Genomic DNA, 20,532 nt, shown 5'->3' with positions numbered 1-20,532 from the left:
AACTATATTCGGTTGGTCAAAAATATTAAAGAATTATAGTGGATCTAATATTTTTTAGATCGATTAATTAATTAATACAAAATTTGGAAGTAACTAAAAAATTAACAAATTATAAGTAACTAAAACTTTTAGATGAATTATAAGCAACTAAAAAAATAATTAAAAAATAAACAATAAAATTTCAATAATGGGCCGTAAATAGACAAAAGGACAGGCCCAGTAAAAGAACGCCCTGCACAGACCCTTCTGCTATTAAAACCCTTGAAGCCTCCATCGTCTTCCACATATCCACATTTCATCGCTATAAACCCTTTTTCTGTCGCCTGCTATGGCGTTATCCCTACTTCGAGCCATGGCCTCCGCCTCCGCCTCCACCTCCACCGCCCGCCTCTCTCTTCTTCCCAAACGTCTCTTATCTTCCTCAACTACACTCACGCGTCCTCCTTCGCCCCCAACTCTCACTCTCGGCCGTCGATCTCTCCCTCCGCTTTCCCATGCCGTTCGATCTATCCCCTCCGCCTCCAGGTTCACGCCGATTCGTTGCCGAGTCAATAGGTCGGGCAACTCGGGGTATTCGCCTCTTAACTCCAACTCGAACTTCAGCGATCGTCCACCCACTGAAATGGCTCCGCTTTTCCCTGGCTGCGACTATGAGCACTGGCTTATAGTCATGGACAAGCCTGGCGGTGAGGGTGCCACCAAGCAGCAGATGATTGACTGCTACATCCAGACCCTCGCTAAAGTTGTTGGCAGGTACTTGAGACCAGATTAATTTTTTTCTGAATTTGTTTGCCCTATTTGTTGGTTTCTTGTTTGATTTCGTTCCTGTTTTTGTGTTTTGACCAGCGAAGAGGAAGCGAAGAAGAAGATTTACAATGTTTCCTGTGAGAGGTACTTTGGATTTGGGTGCGAGATCGATGAAGAGACCTCCAATAAGCTAGAAGGTATGGGTTTTGATCTATTACCTTCACCTTTTGGCTTCTTGTGCCTTTACAAGCCATCTTTTTCCAAGGCATTTATACTTCGCATATTTAAATGTGATGGTTGTATTTAATGAATTTTGTTCACTTTCTCTACAGGCGTGCCTGGTGTGCTGTTTGTTCTACCTGATTCTTATGTCGATCCTGAGTATAAAGATTATGGGGGTAAGTATCTGAAGCTTTAAATGTATATTTTGGTATTGAGTCTATAATCAATCAAAGAGTTCATGACATATTATGAGATTGATATATAGGAAGTCTATCTTGGCAAAGCCAAAAAAGCCTATGAGGCAATTGCGGGCTTTGTTTGATGGACTTATGGAGAGATGAAAGCATGATCCTATTCTAGGTCATAGTACACTGACGCCCATTTGGATTTGCTTTGTTATAGCATTCTGTTTATAGGCATGGACATTGATGGTGAAATCATCTGTAGACGACCTAAAGTCCATCTTGGCAAAGCTAAACCAGTCCTTAGACAATGTTTAGTTTTGAATGCTAATGGACTTATAACTAATGTCTCTCTTGACTGTCCTGTACTTTGTATGCTTTGTGGAGATGCAGGTCAGTAGAGATGAAACATTTATGCACAGATATGCATAATGACTACCTACCATCTTTAGTATTTTCATGTTCATTCTACATGAAAAAATTCTCATGACAGCTGAAAGAAGTGTGGGAAACATGATTTGTGGATTTGAACAGGATATTTTGGATACAGAGTCCATCTTGGCAAAGCTAAATCAGTCTATTAGGCAATGTTTAGTTTTGAATGCTAATGGACTTATAATAAATGTCTCTCTAGACTGTTCTGAGCTTTTGATGTAATGTGGAGTTGTAGATCAGTGGAGATGAAACATTATCTGTGTTTATTTGTTGAAATATATTTGAAGTGTTTCTTTGCTTACCACTTTCATATTTAATGAGCTTTATTGTGACAGTGGGGAGAGTGTTAAAAGGAAAGGAGATTGCTCTTCCTTCCAATTGGTTACCTATTGAATGTGGATAGTCCATCTTGGCAAACCTAAATTAGTCTTCCAGACAATGTTTAGTTTTGAATGCTAATGGACTTACAACAAATGTCTCTCTTGACTGTTCTGTGCTCTTTTTACTTTGTAGAGATGCAGATCAGTAGAGATGAAACATTAATGTTTTGTTTTGAAACACTATCTTTGCAGTGCTTAGTTTTAAGTCCTTAATAAATTATGCCAAATAGTTTTCTCACATCCTATATAGTTGTTGGAGGTGGAAGTTTTATTGTGACAGTATGGATACGTGTTGAAAGAAAAAGAGAGACTGTCTTCCAAGAGGTTTCTTAATGTATGTGTATAGTCCATCTTGGCAAACCTAAATCAGTCTTCCAGACAATGTTTAGTTTTGAATGCTAATGGACTTACAGCAAATGTCTCTCTTAACTGTTCTGTGCTCTTTATACTTTGTGGAGATGCAGATCAGTAGAGATGAAACATCAAAGCTTGCTTGTAATGTTTTGAACTCTATCTTTGCAATGCTTAGCTTCCATTGCCTGATAAATTGATTTATGTTTTATGGAGGTTAAGCTCCCGGTTTCTGTGAACAAATAATGTAGTTTTATGTGAATTATATTTCTATTGTTTATACCCTTATGGGGCAGAGCTCATAGCCAGATTGGTTAAGGTCTGGTGTTGAGTGTGCATATTACATTGACTTGCTGACTCTTTAGGAGTTAATTTTGATAGTGCTAATGCCACTGATTGTGTTGGGTGCAGCCGAGTTGTTCGTGAATGGTGAGATTGTTCAAAGATCACCAGAGAGGCAGAGAAGGGTGGAGCCACAGCCTCAAAGAGCTCAAGATAGACCAAGGTATAATGACAGGACCCGCTATGTGAGACGCAGAGAAAACATGAGGTGAGATGCGATTGAGAAGCCAAGAATATGTGCATACAACTAGAAGGGAAATGAATTTTGAATCCTCTTACCATCCGAATTGAAACTTACTGCAACTAGAAACAATAAACTTAAGTTATTTGTTCCGTAATCTCCATTCTACTGCGTAGAAGAGTTACAAATCATCATCTGTTTATTAGGTGATCCGTTTGTTATTGTGGCGTGTTGGGTTTAATGGACAGACATGGATGAATCTATATTGCCCGTCGTAGTCTTCTGTCTTCCAGTGAATTTCTATGGAGTATGCCTGGTGGTAAAAACGGTGCACATTTTAAGTTGGACAGAGTCGCAGTTATTCTGTGGCACCATGTTGGCTTGTTGGTGCTCTGTTCTGTTTATTGTAGTTTCAGTGGAATTGAGCCGAACTGCTCTTTTTTTTCCTGTTTTTTTAATAGATAAAACGTAAGTACTCTATTTAAATCAAAGTCTTGAGCTTTCATTTCTAAACTTTCCAAGAATCTAGCTTTCATCAAGTATTAAATGTCCCCCTCCATCTGATGTCTGGGCAAAAAGCCACAAGTCAACCTAAATGCCCATTGAAACTCTGGAAACTTCACCAGTGAAATTGTTGGGTCATCTCAAATACTATTTATTTTAATTATAACTAAAAATGTTGTTCATAATTTATTTTATAATCAATTATTTAAAAATATTTATAAAATCTAAAAACCCCAAAAAGTGGTATTCAGAAATCAGAATTGTTACCAAAAAAAGGGAAATCTGTTTTCGTTTTTCACAGTTGAACATAGTATTCAGAGTTCTTTTTTTATTTAAAACATCAAGAAGTTATTAGTTATCAAGTAAACAAAATTAAAAAAAAAGTGTTTTATGGGCTTTGTTTTCACAAATCCAGCCCAGCTTGAGTTTTATGGGCTTAATCCACTCAATTCTCAGCCCAAACAGCGGTATCCAGCCCAACAATAAAAGCTTATCCCCTTCTTCTGATTTCTGAAACAAAACCAGAGGCCTCCCAAGCGAACAAGATAACGATAACAGAAATTTTACTCGGAAAACAATGGCAGCTTCCGTTGTGTTAGGACTGTCGCCGGGGAATACCTCCGGTGTCATGGCAGCGTCGTCGACTAGACTTCACTTCAGAACTAAACTAAATTCCGAGTTAGGGTTTCTCACTTCTCAATTGGGTGGCATCAAAATCTCCTCCAACAACTCGCCGATCCCTTCCGCACCCATTTCTGCTCCTCTCAGACCCGCACTTCAACCCGTTGCTCGTAATCTCCTCTTTTCAACTCTTGTTTAATATTATGCTTTCTGGTATTTGGTCATTCGACCCCTATATCTGCTCTAATTGTATGGCTGAAAATGCAATTTGATCGGAAGCAGCTGGGTGTTTATTCTCATTCTTAATCTGAACCCTTTTATATTTGTATTAGGGATCGAAATCGCCCGATTCTGATTCCATTTGGCTATCTAAAATTGCTATACTAGTCACTGTTTAACTATTGGCTTTGAAATGTTGATTGATGGCTGCTTTCTTTGAATGGTGGGAATGGGAACTATCTCAAACTTGGTTCCGTTATTTGGTTTTTCAGGTAGAGTTTGTCCCTTTACTGGAAAGAAAGCAAATAAGAAGAACTTAGTTTCTTTCTCCAACCACAAGACCAAAAAGTTGCAGTTTGTAAATCTTCAATACAAGAAGGTGTGGTGGGAAGCTGGGAAGCGTTTTGTAAAACTACGATTATCAACAAAGGCTTTGAAGACCATTGAGAAAAATGGACTTGATGCTGTTGCTAAGAAGGCCGGAATTGATCTTCGCAAGGAATGATATGGTAATTCATGACTTTAAATTTTACTCTTAGAATTTGGGAAAGAGTCGCCTGATTACAAGATCATGCTGTATCCTGCTATGTTTTTGCTTATCCTTGTTAGTAAATCTGTGTATTTTTAATGACCACGATATTCTTGTATCTTTGCTTTCCCCCATTTGCCAATGAAGCTGGGATCCATCCTCCCTCCTTTCTGGGCTTAATGTTTAGCCAGAGTGATTTTACATGGAACAGATGCTCAGAAATCTTGTATGCAGTTAAGTAATGCAATGATGTTTTCTATGGACATGGCATTATATTAAAAATGGAGAGAGTAGTAATTTCTGGATTTGTAGTGTGGGGAGAAGGTAGACTCCAGAGCAAAACCAGGTTCTAAGGACAGGCATGAATATGATCAAAGAGAAGGTGTCACTTTTAGGTAACTCTAAAGCCTAAATTTTGATGCTTTTGTCAGTATGGTGAGGAATTTTCTTCGTGCTTCATATTTTCTGCTTCATATCAACTCGGGCTGGCCTTCCTCGTAGTTTATTTTAATGTCAAAAGATCTCTGCATCTTGCCTTGCCCTTGAGAACAATCCTTCAGCCCAGAAGGGTTGCAGAGTGCTGTAGCAGATGAAGCAACGAAGAAGTAAACCCAGGTCCTTTAGAAGCCAGGATAATTTCAGGGTACCACGGGACTATGAATACTCATTCCATTTATTGTTTGTCACGTCACTCCTGTAGTATTAGAAAACTTTTCTTTAGAGGCCTATAGGTTAGCTTCATTTGCTGTCACAAACCAAAGATCCCCTCTGATGTTATCTGAAATCAACGATTGCAATATTATCAAATAGTGACAGCAAGCTTTAAAGATCAAATTATTGAAGCCTATATTAGAAGAAGAAGAAGCCGACTCCTCACAGCTTTTTGAATTGTCTCTAATGGCTGGAGAGAAGGATCGGGCGAAAAGTTGGGTCTTACCGTGACGAGTTTGGTAATCTAAAAGGTGAGTTTTACGAGCGTTTCTAATCAGTAATCAGTCTAAAGAGATTGAGAATGGCTGACTGAGAGAGGATCTGGTGAATGAAAATGAGTATGAGAGTCGAGCTTTAACAAATTTGATCAAGTGTTTACTATTTACGTTATTAATTATAATGCTCTCTTATTTTGAAGACAATGATGGGAGTAATTAGAAGAAAATGTGGTAACACTCTATAATTCAATTTTTTTTAGCAAATATATTTTATCTTATAAAAATAGTAATATTGGGTACAACAATTGAATTGAACTTTAATTTGGGAGATAAGCTTTCCTTAATTCCCTTTACGGATTGAACTACTAAATTCTAATGTCTACATTTCTATGAAAGAAAGGGGAGAGTCCAAAAAAAAAAAAATTACACACACAAGAAGATTGGCTAAAAGACTAGCAGTTTATATATTTTCGCTCTTCTATGTACACACTACTTTGTGTCAACCATATAATATTAATTCATCCCAAAAAAAAAAACTAATACTAACGTTCCTAATCCTGAAAAAAAAAATGCAGCAAAGCAAATGAAGATTTGAGTAAAACCTTAGAATGAACAATTAAGACAGAAAGTTCCCACTTCTCTTGACAAGCAAAGAAAGCAAGTTTTCATCATCTGAAAGGTTCAACTGGTGCTGACTCTTCAAGCAAAGTTGCAGCCTCAAAGCACTCAGCAGCCTCCAGCGCCGATGCCCCAACATCAGCTTTATATAACAGCCCGAGATTGTGCCACGCAGATGGGTTTGCTCGGTCAAGTCGAAGGGCGTCGGTTAACAAGCTTCTTACTACAGGAAATGACTGACTGCCACCTAGTCGTTGGAGAAGACAGGCAGTGGATATCAAACTGGGAACATGGCCAGGATCAATGTCCAATGCTTTATTGTATGCCTGCAGGGCATCTTGTGGGAGACCTTTTGACTCATACAGTAAACCTAGCAGATTCATCAAGTTATGAATTCAAATATTAAAGAGATCAAGGCTCGGGGATGTTCTTAATCAATCAATCAAGGCAACGTAAATCCTGATAATAAGTTTGAAAGATGCAACATATGTACTTCATCATTCAGGTAAGAATGTGTGATTTAATTAAACAATGCAATTTCTAGATAGATTCCCATAAAAGTCCAAAACTCCCACACAAGAGAATTGTAACTAAATGCTTTCTGAAGAAGTAACTCAATAAACTCAAACATGGGACTCGCCCTTTACTTGAAAACGAAGAGCAAAGTGGCCACAATCTTATATATACGCTTATGGTCCTTTCTTGAAGTAACCCTATGTATCAGTTTAATTCTCAGAAACTTCCTAAGCAACATGGTAGAATGTGGTTCAAGCATCTGATCCAAAATTAACAGAATGTGTGAGCCTTAGATGGAGAAATATTTGAGTCATTAAATGGGAATGATGTTTTACCTGTGGAGTGCCATTTAGAGGCAGAATACGGATCGATTGCCTGCAATTTTGATAGACAGATCTCAGCATCCCGCCACTGAGACAAGCTTGTGTAAATATTAGCCAAGTCATGCCATGTTTCTGTTTCTAGACTTCGGTCAGATTTTCTCATATCCTGTACGAAGAATATGGATGTGAGTGAAACAACTGAATAAATGAACTAATTACTAATTCAGCTTTATGGTCAGGGTAATAAGTGCGATAAGGCACCAAATCGGGAAACGTTCTGAGATATTTTAAATAACGAAAGAAAATCCAGTTTTCACAAGAACTACAGGGGAACGCCTCTAAGACCTCATCTAATAAGACTTTGATCCATACGAATTTGAGTCCTTTACCTTTGGAAGAATCTTTCCAGTCCCACTACTTTTGGTCCGGACTTGAATTATAGCAAGAAGATGACTATATGTTTCTATACCGCTCTTTAATCGACCCTGTGCAATCTGGAGCTTAGCTTTAGTTCGCAAGAGTTCCCCCTGTTCCCATTTCCCAGTCTGCTCAAGAGCAGCACTCAGTACAGTCTCTGCATCCACAAACCGTTTCTGGGCTGACAATATTCTGGCCAAGAGGACGTAAGACTTCAGACTAGAGCCAGCCTCGAGTTTCACTAGCTGTTTTGCATAGTATAGAGCAATATCCAACTTCCTCTGTTCAGCATATTCAAGGCAAAGATTATATACAATGAATGGATCTCTTTCTCTCATCAGCTGCTCAGCAGTTCGTAGTGCCTCGAGTGCTTCAGACTGCTTCAAAATTCTCCGGGAATCAGAAGCAACTAATTTGGATTTAGCTGACAATAACACACCAAGTAAGCAATTAGCAACAGAAGCCATCTGGATGCATTTACACTGCAGCTCCCGAAGCACTCTCAAAGTGTAACTCACCCCCTCATCAAGACAAACCAAATTTTCCCCACAGAGCTTTGAAGCCAACAACAATTCCAGTAGGCAGTCTACGTTCTCTATGTTATTCAAGAAGTTCTTCAAAAGATTCAAGGCAACTAAGTTTTTACCTTCCCCATAGTAACAAAGTGCCAGGGTGCAGTACTTTTCTTTTCTTCCTATGATTCCTGGAGGCAATCGTTCAACCTCATGAGCTAGAGCTCCAAATTCCCCTGAAATAGACAGCGCAAATGAGAGATGTTCAAGTATTGATGGGTCCCATACTAGCAATCCAAGTATATATTTTCTCATGAGATCCATTAACAGAAGAATGGCCTCTTCCATATTATTTCTTGGCACGAATGAGCTTTCCATCTGTGAACGGAGATTAGGAGGACTTGCATCACAACCACTATAGAGAAGGAATATTGCAAACTCTTTTTCTATTTTTGCTCTGGTTTCCATTTCCAGATTCCATTGATAGAGAAGAGCACGCCTATATGACACGATAGATTCTCCTGGAAATCCGGCAGATTTCCACAGTTCTGGAAGCAATTCAACAGCCTTCGTTAGTGTATCTTGCAATTTACAATCTACACCGAAGTTTTCTGGTAAGCCTTCTGGTAATGAAGATTCAACAGTGTCTAAAATTAGTTTGCATGATTTGGCTGCCTCTGTAGATAGCAACAAAAAGGGAAAATTGTGAATACAGGCTGAAGAAGAAAAAATGATTTAAAATAGAAGCAGGGGGGGAGAGGAGAGGGAATACCTACAAACCTTCCTAAACCCTGTAATGATTTTGCTTTCAGAAAAATAGCTTCAAGAAGTAAACTAATGGCATGCATAGACATAGTAGGCACAACGTCACTTTGTGATTGGCGTCTATTTTGTTCATATCTCGTTGAAATGGAAGCTTTTATCCTTGAAATTACAGCAGCAATATCTATTCCTTCAAAAACATGAAGAGCAGCTTCTATGTTACCCTTTTGATACTCGAGCCTTCCAAGTAAAGCTCGCGCTTCCTAGAAAAGGAACAGGTAGCTGTAGCTCAGTGAATAGCAAACATCACATTTCAAATAAAAGTTGTGGAATATAATATTCTAATATCCTTAGACTGTTAGACACCCTGAACATTGTGTTTTTAAACACATTAATTTCGATTGCATTGGCCCATAGCATCATACGTGGTCAAATGACTGCATCCAGGGGGATTGAATCTATAAGCAATTTGAAGAATTTGCACAGACTATCTTTAGTTCAGTTAAATATCTCAATATGCTAAATTGTGAATAAATCTTCCGAGTGAAGAAGACATATTACGTAATTGATGCATCTGCTCGTGAAAGTATTTCTTTCAGGATATTTCCCCAACAAAAAGAACAATGAGCTAATCCTATACAAGAACACAGTAATTTCTTGCCTCTTTCCTTAATACAGTGACTTCATAATTGACAAGAGACAAACCTCATAATTCAGATAGCCACTCTCACGAAGAGATGATTCAGCTTCTTCAATGTTGCCATTGTCCACCTTTGGTTCCACCTCCCCAGTTCGGGATGAAAAACCACTGGCTGAATAGTCTCGAGTTGCCAGAGAATCTGATGAATGCATCATTTCATCTACTCTTAACTGATCCCCCGAACGGATACAATTAATCATCTTCCTAAATTTACTCTTGAGGCCAAAAATTTGCTTCTTAGTCCAGGCCTTCGCCTTTGTTCTCATGCTGGCTCATTCCACCTGAAGATCTGCAAAAAACAAATGGAATAAAAGTGGAAAAATGATCAGGCCTTCATTCAAACAAGGTTCTGTAAGAAGGCACACAGCTCGAAATTAGAGCAGATTACAAAAAATTGAACACCCAATTCCAGTCAATAAAGCCTTGTACTACAAGATTCAATCGGCAAAGTGAAAAATGCAAAACACAAAGCGTTCTGGCAATTTTGAAAAATGAATGGTTTATAAGTTGAGAAGAGTCGAGTCAATTCCCAAATATCAGTTTCCAGTTCTTTTCGTGTCGATTACTTCTTCTAAAATACCAAGTAGTAGCATATACGAACCCATCAATTTTTCCAATAACTTTCTGCGACTTACCTGGCAAATAACAAATATTAAGCACGAAAGAACCCCATAACAGGTGAAGAACAAGAAAATGGGGAAAATTATCGAGAAAAACATAAGCAGTGACAAAATGAATTCGAATTCACTATAAGTAGACATCATAATGCAGCGAAATTGTATGATTACCAAAGCTAAAGAAGAAGAAAAAAGAAACCCACAGGAGCATCATAGAGGAGAGCTAATGCGATCAGAACATCAATAAAGAAAAGTAGAACCTTTTTCCCCATGAAAAGTCATCGACCGAGCCCACAAAACATCAATTCCACCGTGCATTCTCCAATTCTCTCTCTCAAAAGAAAGCCATCAAACTTATCTTCGCAAGCAAGAATCCAAGGTTGCAATGACTATTCTTTCTTTCTGGGATTTTTTTAACCTTTCTTTTCCTTTCGGCTCTGTACAAATTTGTCTTCAAAGTCAAAGCACAGGTCTGGAAATCTGAGTCTGTACAATTCACAATAAGTATGAAATCAGCCCGCCCCTGTTAGTTTCCCTCCAACGTGTGAACACAGATGATTTTCTTCTAATCTTTAAGTTGTCCAGAATCTCACATTTTATGCCAAAACATTAAAATAATGAGCAACTTCCAACGAGAAGTAATAACTTAACAAGGCAGGGCCCAGTTTGAAATCATCCTCCCAAGTCCCTCCCTTACAAGTCAACGATTGCCCGGATACAGAAGGAACAGGAACTTTCTTCTGCGTTCTCTAGTTTGAGTTGATCACATTCGCACTATAAGACAAGGAAAACCTTTCAACTCGTGCCAATGCTGTTGAAATATACAAAGAAAGAAAATGTAAAGTCAGTAATTTGAAAGAAAAGTAAACAAAAAATGGTATTGTAAAATTGCTTTAGTCAACTGTGGCTGACAAAAGCGTGAATAAAGAGCGATTTGGGTCGCAGTTTTGAAATTCGAGTAGTGTGTTAAAAAGAAAACACAGAAGCAATCATCTCGTATGAGTGAAATTAAGAGGCAGTGGATGTGGAGTGGTGATGAATGACAATGAGAGAAAGCACTTTTGATTTTTGATTTCGAAAGTAAATCTACATACCTACCAAAGTGGAGGACAAGCTGTTTCCCATTCAAATTATTAAATGAATTTGCAGCCGCGGGAAGGGAAAGGACATTACACTCGGACTCGGCCATGCCTACTAAATGCAAAAGCTCCTTACACAAGGCAAATCCAACCCCTGCATCCGCCATAATTGAATTGAATTGAATTCAGAATTCAATTCAACTCGCGATGTTTGTTTTGTTTGGTTGCTTCGAATTTCAGCCAAGTGATTGCGATCTGCTCCTTCCAGGTTAGAATTGAACTCGCGCTCGTTCTTGACTCGGACGATTCGGCTCGGCCATAGTAGAGCGAGTGGCAGCGATCTATATAAGTTGTATTGAAATTGAGCTTCGAAATGTATGTGTGCTTCATCTTTTTGCCTCTCTTTCTGGCTGCTGGCTTTTTGAGCTGTCTTTTTTGTCTTCAATGGCGATCCTTCCTAACTGACCATTGCCAATCCCGATTCCATGACCCTCGATAAACCAGCCGCGCCCTAGCCAAATTTCGATCAAACCAAATTACTTTTTCCCACCAAAAAGGAAAAAAACAAAAAAACAAAATATATATATATATATATGTTTTTCAAGGCATTGTAATTTGCGATGTTGGAATATTGGATCATTCAGCTAAAATAAAATGAATGTTAATCTCAGCATATCTAGCCAACAAAATTTAAATGTTATAGCCTAAACTAAGATGGAAAAATTTAGGGCCTAATAACGAAGCATGGAATTGCATGCGTTGTTCTCACATATTCAAAAATGATAAAAATAAGATTTTGATTTATGTTGAAATAAATTGTAAAGGTGAACAAAATACAAGGAACTTATTTTTGTTTGACTCGTTGTTGACGTTAATGTTTCTTATTTCTGTTTATTTTTTTAATAGAGAAAAATAGAATTATATACCTCACTGATTAAATAATGATAAAACAATAATTCTATTTATGTTTGAAAAAAATTGGAAATAGAAACAAGAAAAAAAAATTATTTCTGTTGCATCTAAAATTTCTATACAATTTTGATAATGTTTCTAAAAATGAGAAATGAAAGAACATAAATAGTTGCAAAATTTTAGGTTCCTTAATAAAAATGGAAAATGAAAAACAATAAATATGAACGTTACCAAACAAGTCCGTTGTTTCCAAAACTTGTATAATGTTGAGAACGTCTAAAAAATTAGAAACAAAAAATATAAATAATTGTCAAATGTTTATATCTATTAATGAAGTTGTAAATGAAAACAAGAAATGGAAACATTAACAAATGGATTCTTTTATCCCATTTGAAATTTTCAAGAAGCATAAAGGTTTGGTAATTGTTTATATTTTAGTTTCTCGTTCTTAAGAAACGTTTTCAAAATTACGTAGAAATTTTGGAAACAACAAAATTAAATTTTTTGTTTATGGTTGTCGTTTCTTTTTTTTTTTCAAAACATAAACAAATTCACTATTTTATCATTTTTACCTTATAAAATTCATAATAAATTTTAAAAATAAATATAACACAACAAATTTTAAATATTTAATTTAAAAATTAAAACTTTTTATTTAAACAAAATATTTTACATTTATTCAAAAGTTATACGCTACCTCACTCTGAGTTCAGGCACTAAAACCAAACCTGGCTCATATATATGAAACATGATACTCGCATTCAACCAACGCAATCAATTTATGTTTCAAAATTTAACCCATTTATTATATATTCTTGCTTTAGTTTATATTTAGAACTACAATCACATGATCAAATTAAATGAAATATAAAAGGAATAAATGCCAATGTAAAGTCATTATTTATAGTTTAAAATGGTTATCTAAATCTATGTGAGTTAATTATTTATAAGACATGCCCCCTTTCAGATTATTAGGAGCATATCTGTTATCATATCATATTACATGAATATCTCTCTTTTTATAAACTAAGTAAAAATTTACAAATTTGCAATTACTGTACAAGTTTCCCTACTTGTGGGCCGTGATCACCTTTTCAGCCCAACACGAAATTGGGCCAGCTTCCGGATCACCAAGATAATTGCAACTTTTGGGCCCATTAGCATCCACTGTTTCATACAACTTTGATTTGTTCAGACATCGTCGAAAATGACCAATTTACATTTTCCGGTTCCACTTGAGTATTTATACACATATATATATACATACATACGTATACACAGTTTTAAATACTTTTTCCCCTTCAATATCCCCATAAAACCATTGAAATTTTTTTATGACTGATTACTTTTTTGTTCATTTTAATACAATTGTGAGAGTAGAAATTAAAAGCTTCAATCTAAATAAAAATAATTATAAACGTGTATATTAATTTTTTATAATAATACGTCACATTACAAATGAGTGTCATGAGTTATTCAAAATCCTTAATCGGCACATACAAATGTCCAACCACTTAAGACTATGCTAAAGTTTCCATTTATACATTATTCATAGGTTATTTTAGACCTACTAATTATTAATTTGCAAACTTGTAAATAACAGACAAAAAAAAAAACAAAAAAGAAAAGAAAAGTGTTGTGTTCACAATAAAGAAACCTTAAGATAAAGAAAGGGAAAAGGAGCATTTATATTTCCTCCTAAGAAAGAAGTTGCTTCGCCCAAAAGGATAATTGCTTCTTTAAGGAAGTTTTTTTTAGTACCACCAAAAGGAAGTTAGAATGAAATTAAGTTAGGTTTGTTTTATTGAAGCAATAGACAAGTTCATGAAAAATAGGTACAAAGCCGTCATTATTAATACGTCTCTTTAGCACCTCTGGCTCCATAATTTTAAGAAATAGTAAATGGTCGTCTTTTCAATATATAGATGTATAGAGTTGCCTTTCAATGCTACAATACTCACATCTAGAAACGACCCAAATTATGTTAGCATGTTTTGACCACAAACTTAATGAATGAACAACTCGACATCCTTAGAATATATATACTATAAACTCGAGGGGTAAATTAGAGTCAACGTTGAGGTGTTGTGCAAAACCTTTCAAATATAAACTAAATTGTCTCAATTCTATAATGGCCACATAAGATATGAATTGAGTGTCTCACTATATTCTAAACCCAACGAGCCATCCTCGTTTCTGAACGGTAAATTTGTAATATTAAAAAAATAAAAATAAAACTAATATATATTATAAAAAGAAAAAACTCTCCTATCTTCTAGTGGTCATCACGTGCAAGGACATCCATGCCAATAGTATTTTTTCCGCACCTGATCATAGCTCATTTATTAAAGCATTTTTTCCCGTATTTAAAAAATAATAATTAAAAAAGGAAAAAACGTAAATTATTAAACGGCTCCAGCCGCCACGCATGTTTTTATATTAAAAAACTCCTTCAAGATTTTTCAATAAAAAAAAGGCAAAAGGCTCCAACAGGCGGTGTCGTTCGCTGAAGATCGTAGTTTTAATCCAACGGTGAAGATTTGATCAACTTCTCTCTTACGTGGCACACTGTAGTTCTTTTAGATGGAACTGCTACATTTGGAGGACCGAGCTCCATGCACCACACGTGGCAGACATTGATAGGCTTGATGAGTCAGGTCAAAGCGGGAGAAATTTTTTGTTCGTCTCGTGCGCATAAGATGGCGCTCTACTGTTGAACCACGTGTCAACACTCCAGATTATGCCCAATCGAATGCCGACTCATCCGGCTTAAGAAAATTTGTGGAGGTCAGACTCGGAATTTACGTTATTTTTTCTTAAAAAAATTAATTTACGTTGTTTTCTTTTAAGTAAAACAATTAAATTGTAAATTTAGTCTAAACATTTGTATTTATCTTTTTTTAGTTACACTAAAATTTGTCTTTAACTAATCCAAAAAAAAAAAAATAAACTACTAGAATAAATAAGATGATGTGGTTTACCGAGGAAGTTTTGACATATTGTTTGAAAAAGATAATGTATCGTGGTAAACATATTGATATAGTTGATTCACTGAGAGTTTGGGAGAAGTCCACGTGTCTTTCAAATGAGTGTTGTCGAACAAATGAAACTACAACAGTAATTATCGATACTGATACAGTGTCCCATCTAATAGTCTATAATATAAAATTAATAATTGAAAAGAAATATGGTAGATAACACGTTGAGAAATTAATGGTAGATTTTTTAGTTACGCCATAGTCACGGTGGTTCTTCCTTTTTATAGGTGCTCTTATGGCCGATCGAGAAGGACGTTCTGTACGTGGCTCGATGGTGCTCGCCGTAACTGGCACGCAGGCTTCGTCCTTCTTTAGTCGTATGCTCCATACGATCTGCCGTCTCTAATATCAGTTGTCACGTCACCTGTCCAGATTTCACCCTCAACCTTCTTAATTAAACTTGACACTAAAAAAAATAGGTTAATCGTAATTCAACTAGAGAATCAAATAATATAAATTGAGAAGATTTATCCAGTAAAATGTTCCCAAAAGACACTTGAAACAATATATATGTTAAGAAAGTGTGGAGTTTGTGAAGATGAAAACAAAAAATAAAATAAAGAGAAGAATTGTGGATTTTAGTAGTTTTTGTTTTGTGATGAGATGTCATCTGCTGCTTATCCACCACCATACATATTACACGCGCGTGGTGCTTTGTTCAACGTGAAAAGACGTTGGAATCGACACGATTGTCTCCGCAATGCAAATGCAATCGCCGATCCGCTAGCATAATAACACAAAAGGGCATTTTAGTCTTTCCATCACCCAATTACTCCAAAACTTAATTTATTCGAGAAATTAATCCCAATTAAATTTTAAACACAGCACCGTCTCTATGTATATGGCAGGTAGGTTTTAGTTCAATCGTCAATGCTTTTTTAATTGCAATAAATAAGCCCCCTTTTCAAAATTTAGTAATTTATAAAACGTTTTCAAACTCTAAAGCAACATTTTGAGAATAAAAGAAAAATGAGTAGTTTTACGTTTTTTTCAAGATATATATCTGAGATCATCTTTCTAACTGGAAAATGGTTAGGACATATATTATGTACCAAAAAGTAGAATATTCGAATTCTTACCTCATATTAATAAATTAAAAAAAATTGTGATCTAACATTTTATTTTATTCAAAGAACCGTAATAAAGAAAAAGAATGGGTCTACCAATCTCATTTTGAGCATAATTTTAACTTTTTTTTATGCAACATAATTTTGATTCGTCCATCTCATTAGACTCATATCTATTTTGATTTTGTCAACATGCAATTAGCTAAGATATATGTATATATATCTTCAACTCTCATGTATATCTTCGTATATTGTTATGTTGTTGAACTAAAAAAAATATAATTTGATTTTTTAATAATTAACTTGTAATTCATATCAATTTTATCTTATCCAAATTTTGTCAAATGAAGTGATTGTCGTAAATAAATGTGTATAAACAACACGAGTTAAACTTTTAAAAATTATTGATATCAATGAAGTGCATAATATTCATTAACTTAAAAATTATCAACTTAGGTTTTTTTCCTCCTTGCTATAGAAAAGGAATTTTGCAAATACTTTAGTGGTGATATTCTCTTTTTCCGTTTTCCCCTTTCTTTCTAATGAATATTAGCTTTATTCTTCTTTATGGCCGATCTGGTAAAATGTTGGAATCTTTTGGATTAAACGGTAATTTGGTAATGATTCTGACATTCACAATTTACGAACGTACTAAAGTCAGTGGCTTCTATTCTTCATGCGTACACAAATTTCTCTTCAGTCTATTCTATCAATTTTCTTTCTTGGCTAATTATACAAGAACATACCTTTCAAAAAAAAAAAAAATATATATATATACATACAAGAACATCAATGTTCATTGATTTTAGTTTCAAAAATACCCTTTATCATTTTAAAAATTTTAATTTTACCTCCCACTTTTTTGTGTCGTTAGAAAGAGTGATATAAAAGTGGAGTAGTGGTGAGAAAGTCATGAAAATTATGTTCAAAACATCTAATATCATAAAATTGTAGAAATATTTGGGTACCGTTATCCTAACAATTTTTATTTTTGATTTTTTTTATTGCGTTATTACCATCTTGTTTCAAGGTTTGATTTTTATTGACTAATACTCCTTTCGTCTTTAATATTTTAAATTTTCAATTGTATTTTTAATATATTAAATATTATCAATCAAGTCACTAATAAACAAGATATTAAATTTCCATTTGACAAATCGACATTTCTATATGTTCATGAGTTCGACATCAACTTAAGGAGTAAATTGACATCTTCGTAGTATTAAAAAAAAATCTGACAAAATGTGAAAATATCAACAAAATGTTACTCAAGTAGACATAATGTTAATATTAATATTAATTATCTTAAATTTATCCTGGAGGAGTTAAGATTTAAATATTTTGTATAATTATTTTTATTTTTATTTTTATAACATTTTCAAATACATCCATTAACATCAATATTTTATCCATATTTATGTGAAATTGAAACTTGTACATTTTTACTCAAATCAATGTTTAAAACCTTGTTTGTAAAAAAATGGTCTAACAAAAAAAAAATTGAAAATATATGAAATTATTGTTTTATAAATATGATTTGAGTAAAACAAGGGAACAGTAACTCATATGTGACTTGACACGTAGAAGACAAAACCTAACTCATAAGTAAAATTAGATCTACACAACAAAAAGAAGAGGGGAAAAAATCATTTCGTCCACGATAAGTGTGTCCAAATATTTTAATAAAAACATAACTTGACATCTCATTAACTTTTTTTTTTTGGAGAAATTATGTGAATTTGAAAATTTGAAAATATTAAAATAATTAGAAATTACGTAAAAAAACAAGGGAACAGTTTAGTATATTTAGGGATTTTTAAACTTGAAAACTGCCATTTAATTTTCCCAATCCCAACTTAACTCATTGAAACAGTGTTGATTGGTGCTATCTTGCTACTCTGTCGTGGGACAAACAAATCTGCTTTAAACAAATTATATGATCATAGGGAATGTCATATATAAATTATAATTCAATAAATTTCTACTTTCAGAGAAAGGGAAAAGGTGTATATTTTATTATGTTTAATCATGACAAAACAATCAATTGAAAAAAAAAAAACCCCGATCCCCTAAGTTTTTTGATTGACAACTAAACAACAACCATCCTACTAAATCCATTAGGGTACGTTTACTTGTTAATTAAACCTTAATTTATTAAAAGTTTCAATTTCGAGTTGTAATGTGATCCCCTTCATTAAATTAAGTTCATCAATCTCTATCTAGATTGAATATAAAGAAAGTCAATAATTAATTTTTATGAAAATGTCAATTACAGGAAAGTCTTCGGGCAGAAATATTAAATAGTATCAATTGTGCCAAATTATATATTTTAAAAAAAGCTGCAAGAACTCTTTTTTAATTATTAATTAAATATCATGAAAATAAAATCAACAATAGGAAGTTTTTTTTATTCCAGAAATTAAAAATTTGTAATTTATAATTTTCCACGGAACAAAATGTCACATGAATTATTTAGCCGAAAAAAAAATAAATGAAAAATAAGGGACCGCCCCGCTGAAGCACGAAAGAGAGAGAGAGACATATTACAATGGCGTTTTCAGTTATTCACTATAAGATCAAGGGTATAATTGGAAATGTGCGCCACATAAAAGCAGTGGCCTCACCTTCGCCTCATTCTCTCCCCTGCCCACTCCCTCTCTCTCTCTCTCTCTCTCTCTCTCTCTCTCTCTCTCTCTCTCTCTCTCCTGCAAGTTTTTCTTTTTTTTGCAATCTGAACGCTGTTTTTCAATCCTCCTTCATCTCCGCCGCTCTCCGGGTGGCGCCACTGGTTAACCGCCGTCCGTACGCCGATCCAACCAGTGTCCTCAGGTTCAATCCGCCACCATCTGGATCCGATTTTACTAAAACATTGACCCTCTCTTTTCCTGTTTTCATTTTCAATTAATTTTTTTTTCTTCTTTAAAAATTCAGTCCCTTTCAATCCTTTTCCCTTTCCGCCTTAGCTTACGTTATCCCATTTTTAAACCGCTTCCTTATTTTTACCATTGCCCACTCACTCATTTATTTTTTCTTTCTCCATTTTGCCCTTTCGTCAAATGGTTCCCGTATAAGGAAAAAGAAAACAAATCACAAAACCCGCTCAGGCGATTTTACCCCTGGGAATATCTCGTTTCTACGTTTTTGCCACCGAGGAATCCGAGTTCTTTGTTGGGCCTGGCTGACGTGGCGTTGAATAAAGGGCCGAGAAAATGAGTTTCCACAGCCGTGGGCTGTTATCGGCTGGGCCGTCCAGAAAGCGGAAGGAGCCGTCGGCTCATTACGACGTCAAGCCATCGACTCCGAGAACCGGAGAGCCTCCGGTTTCTTCGAACCGGCTGCTAGCCGGGTACATGGCTTATGAGTTTCTGACGAAAGGAACCATATTGGGCCGGAAGTTCGACCCGGCTCGAGGCGAACCAAGCCCATCCAGCCCTGCCACGTGGAAGAAAGCGAAAACGGGAGCCGAGGAGCCGTCAGAGACGAAGAAAGAGCATCAGAGCTACTCGGAGGTGGCGAGCATTCTGAAGACAGATGGGGCCCACATACCCGGGGTCGTGAACCCGAGCCAGCTGGCTCGGTGGCTTCAGAAGTGAACGAACCGAACCAGAAAAAAAAGAGAGCATCTGCACCGTCGGTTCGTCAGCCACATGGCGACATCCCATTGGTTAGACCAAGTCTTCAAGAGTATTTGACCACTGGAAGACACAGGCTCCCACTCGAACTCTGTTTCTCCGATTAGTGTGGAATGTCGGAGCGGCGGCCGGAGAACATCGGAAGACGGTAGATTAGTTCTGTTAGCTCAATTGTAAGTGTTGGGTTTTTTGTTTGTTTGTTTGTGTTTTTGTTGAGAATCAATCATCAATGAGGATAAATATATCATATAATTATGAGCTGTGTGGTGTAATTATATCCATAAATTTCTGTTTCTGTCTTGTTTCTCTATTTTTGTGTGTGTGGAAATGTGAAGAGTGCATGGATGACAAGGGGCAGGTGGAGGTGACAAATATAAGCAATTAATGTGAGCGTGAGGGCGAGGGATGGTTATTAAAAAGTGGAATAAATTTTACAAAAGAAAGAAAAAGGTGAAGAAGGCAGCAGAGTTGGTTTTGTCGTTATATGTACATTGGAACAGAGGAAGAACATGAACATGTGAGTGCGTGCATGTAATTGCATGGCGAAGAATCTGGTCTCTTTTCTCTTTTGAAAAATTTTCTATCTTTGTTCTTCCTAAACTCTTTTCTTTTGCCATTTTTTCTCTTAATTTTGTGGCTGCACTGCAGGAAGAAAAGCACTGTGTCTTGTCTGGTTCATCGCATAATGAGGGTCTAA

At 35.7% G+C, this 20,532-nt stretch overlaps 4 protein-coding genes across 9 annotated transcripts; 3 read left to right on the top strand and 1 right to left on the bottom strand.

The window, feature by feature from the left end:
• Positions 1–266: 266 nt before the first annotated feature.
• Positions 267–3,284, top strand: LOC111017993 (multiple organellar RNA editing factor 2, chloroplastic). Its single transcript, XM_022293920.2, has 4 exons — positions 267–753; positions 847–944; positions 1,080–1,145; positions 2,729–3,284. The coding sequence occupies exons 1-4, from the start codon at positions 329–331 to the stop codon at positions 2,869–2,871; spliced, it is 732 nt and encodes a 243-aa protein (XP_022149612.1). The 5' UTR covers positions 267–328; the 3' UTR covers positions 2,872–3,284.
• Positions 3,285–3,852: 568 nt separating this feature from the next.
• PRPL28 (Ribosomal L28 family) lies at positions 3,853–4,976 on the top strand. Its single transcript, XM_022290216.2, has 2 exons — positions 3,853–4,135; positions 4,457–4,976. Exons 1-2 carry the CDS (start codon positions 3,922–3,924, stop codon positions 4,687–4,689), a joined length of 447 nt encoding a protein of 148 aa, XP_022145908.1. The 5' UTR covers positions 3,853–3,921; the 3' UTR covers positions 4,690–4,976.
• A 1,106-nt stretch (positions 4,977–6,082) lies between these two features.
• Positions 6,083–11,709, bottom strand: LOC111015207 (protein NPGR2). Of its 6 annotated transcripts, none has more exons than XM_022290205.2 (8): positions 11,202–11,709; positions 10,368–10,918; positions 9,496–9,779; positions 8,801–9,053; positions 8,163–8,705; positions 7,489–7,940; positions 7,112–7,265; positions 6,083–6,630 (listed from the first exon to the last, which is right to left on the bottom strand). In XM_022290205.2, exons 3-8 carry the CDS (start codon positions 9,754–9,756, stop codon positions 6,311–6,313), a joined length of 1,983 nt encoding a protein of 660 aa, XP_022145897.1. In that variant the 5' UTR covers positions 9,757–9,779; positions 10,368–10,918; positions 11,202–11,709; the 3' UTR covers positions 6,083–6,310. The 6 variants fall into 6 exon arrangements, with proteins under 6 accessions (XP_022145897.1, XP_022145864.1, XP_022145872.1 ...); XM_022290172.2 differs by having other exon boundaries at positions 7,489–8,705; positions 10,368–10,593; positions 10,701–10,918; positions 11,202–11,708; XM_022290180.2 differs by having other exon boundaries at positions 7,489–8,705; positions 10,279–10,918; positions 11,202–11,708.
• Positions 11,710–18,837: 7,128 nt separating this feature from the next.
• On the top strand, positions 18,838–20,130 carry EDA6 (embryo sac development arrest 6). Its single transcript, XM_088123720.1, has one exon. It carries the CDS (start codon positions 19,413–19,415, stop codon positions 19,794–19,796), a length of 384 nt encoding a protein of 127 aa, XP_087979846.1. The 5' UTR covers positions 18,838–19,412; the 3' UTR covers positions 19,797–20,130.
• Positions 20,131–20,532: the final 402 nt, after the last annotated feature.

Source organism: Momordica charantia (genome assembly GCF_013281855.1).
Source record: "Momordica charantia cultivar OHB3-1 chromosome 5 unlocalized genomic scaffold, Mcharantia_2.0 BLBB01000005.1, whole genome shotgun sequence".
Lineage (NCBI taxonomy): Eukaryota > Viridiplantae > Streptophyta > Magnoliopsida > Cucurbitales > Cucurbitaceae > Momordica > Momordica charantia.
Note: the sequence above shows the minus strand (reverse complement) of the source record. Positions and strands in the feature narration are given on the sequence as shown.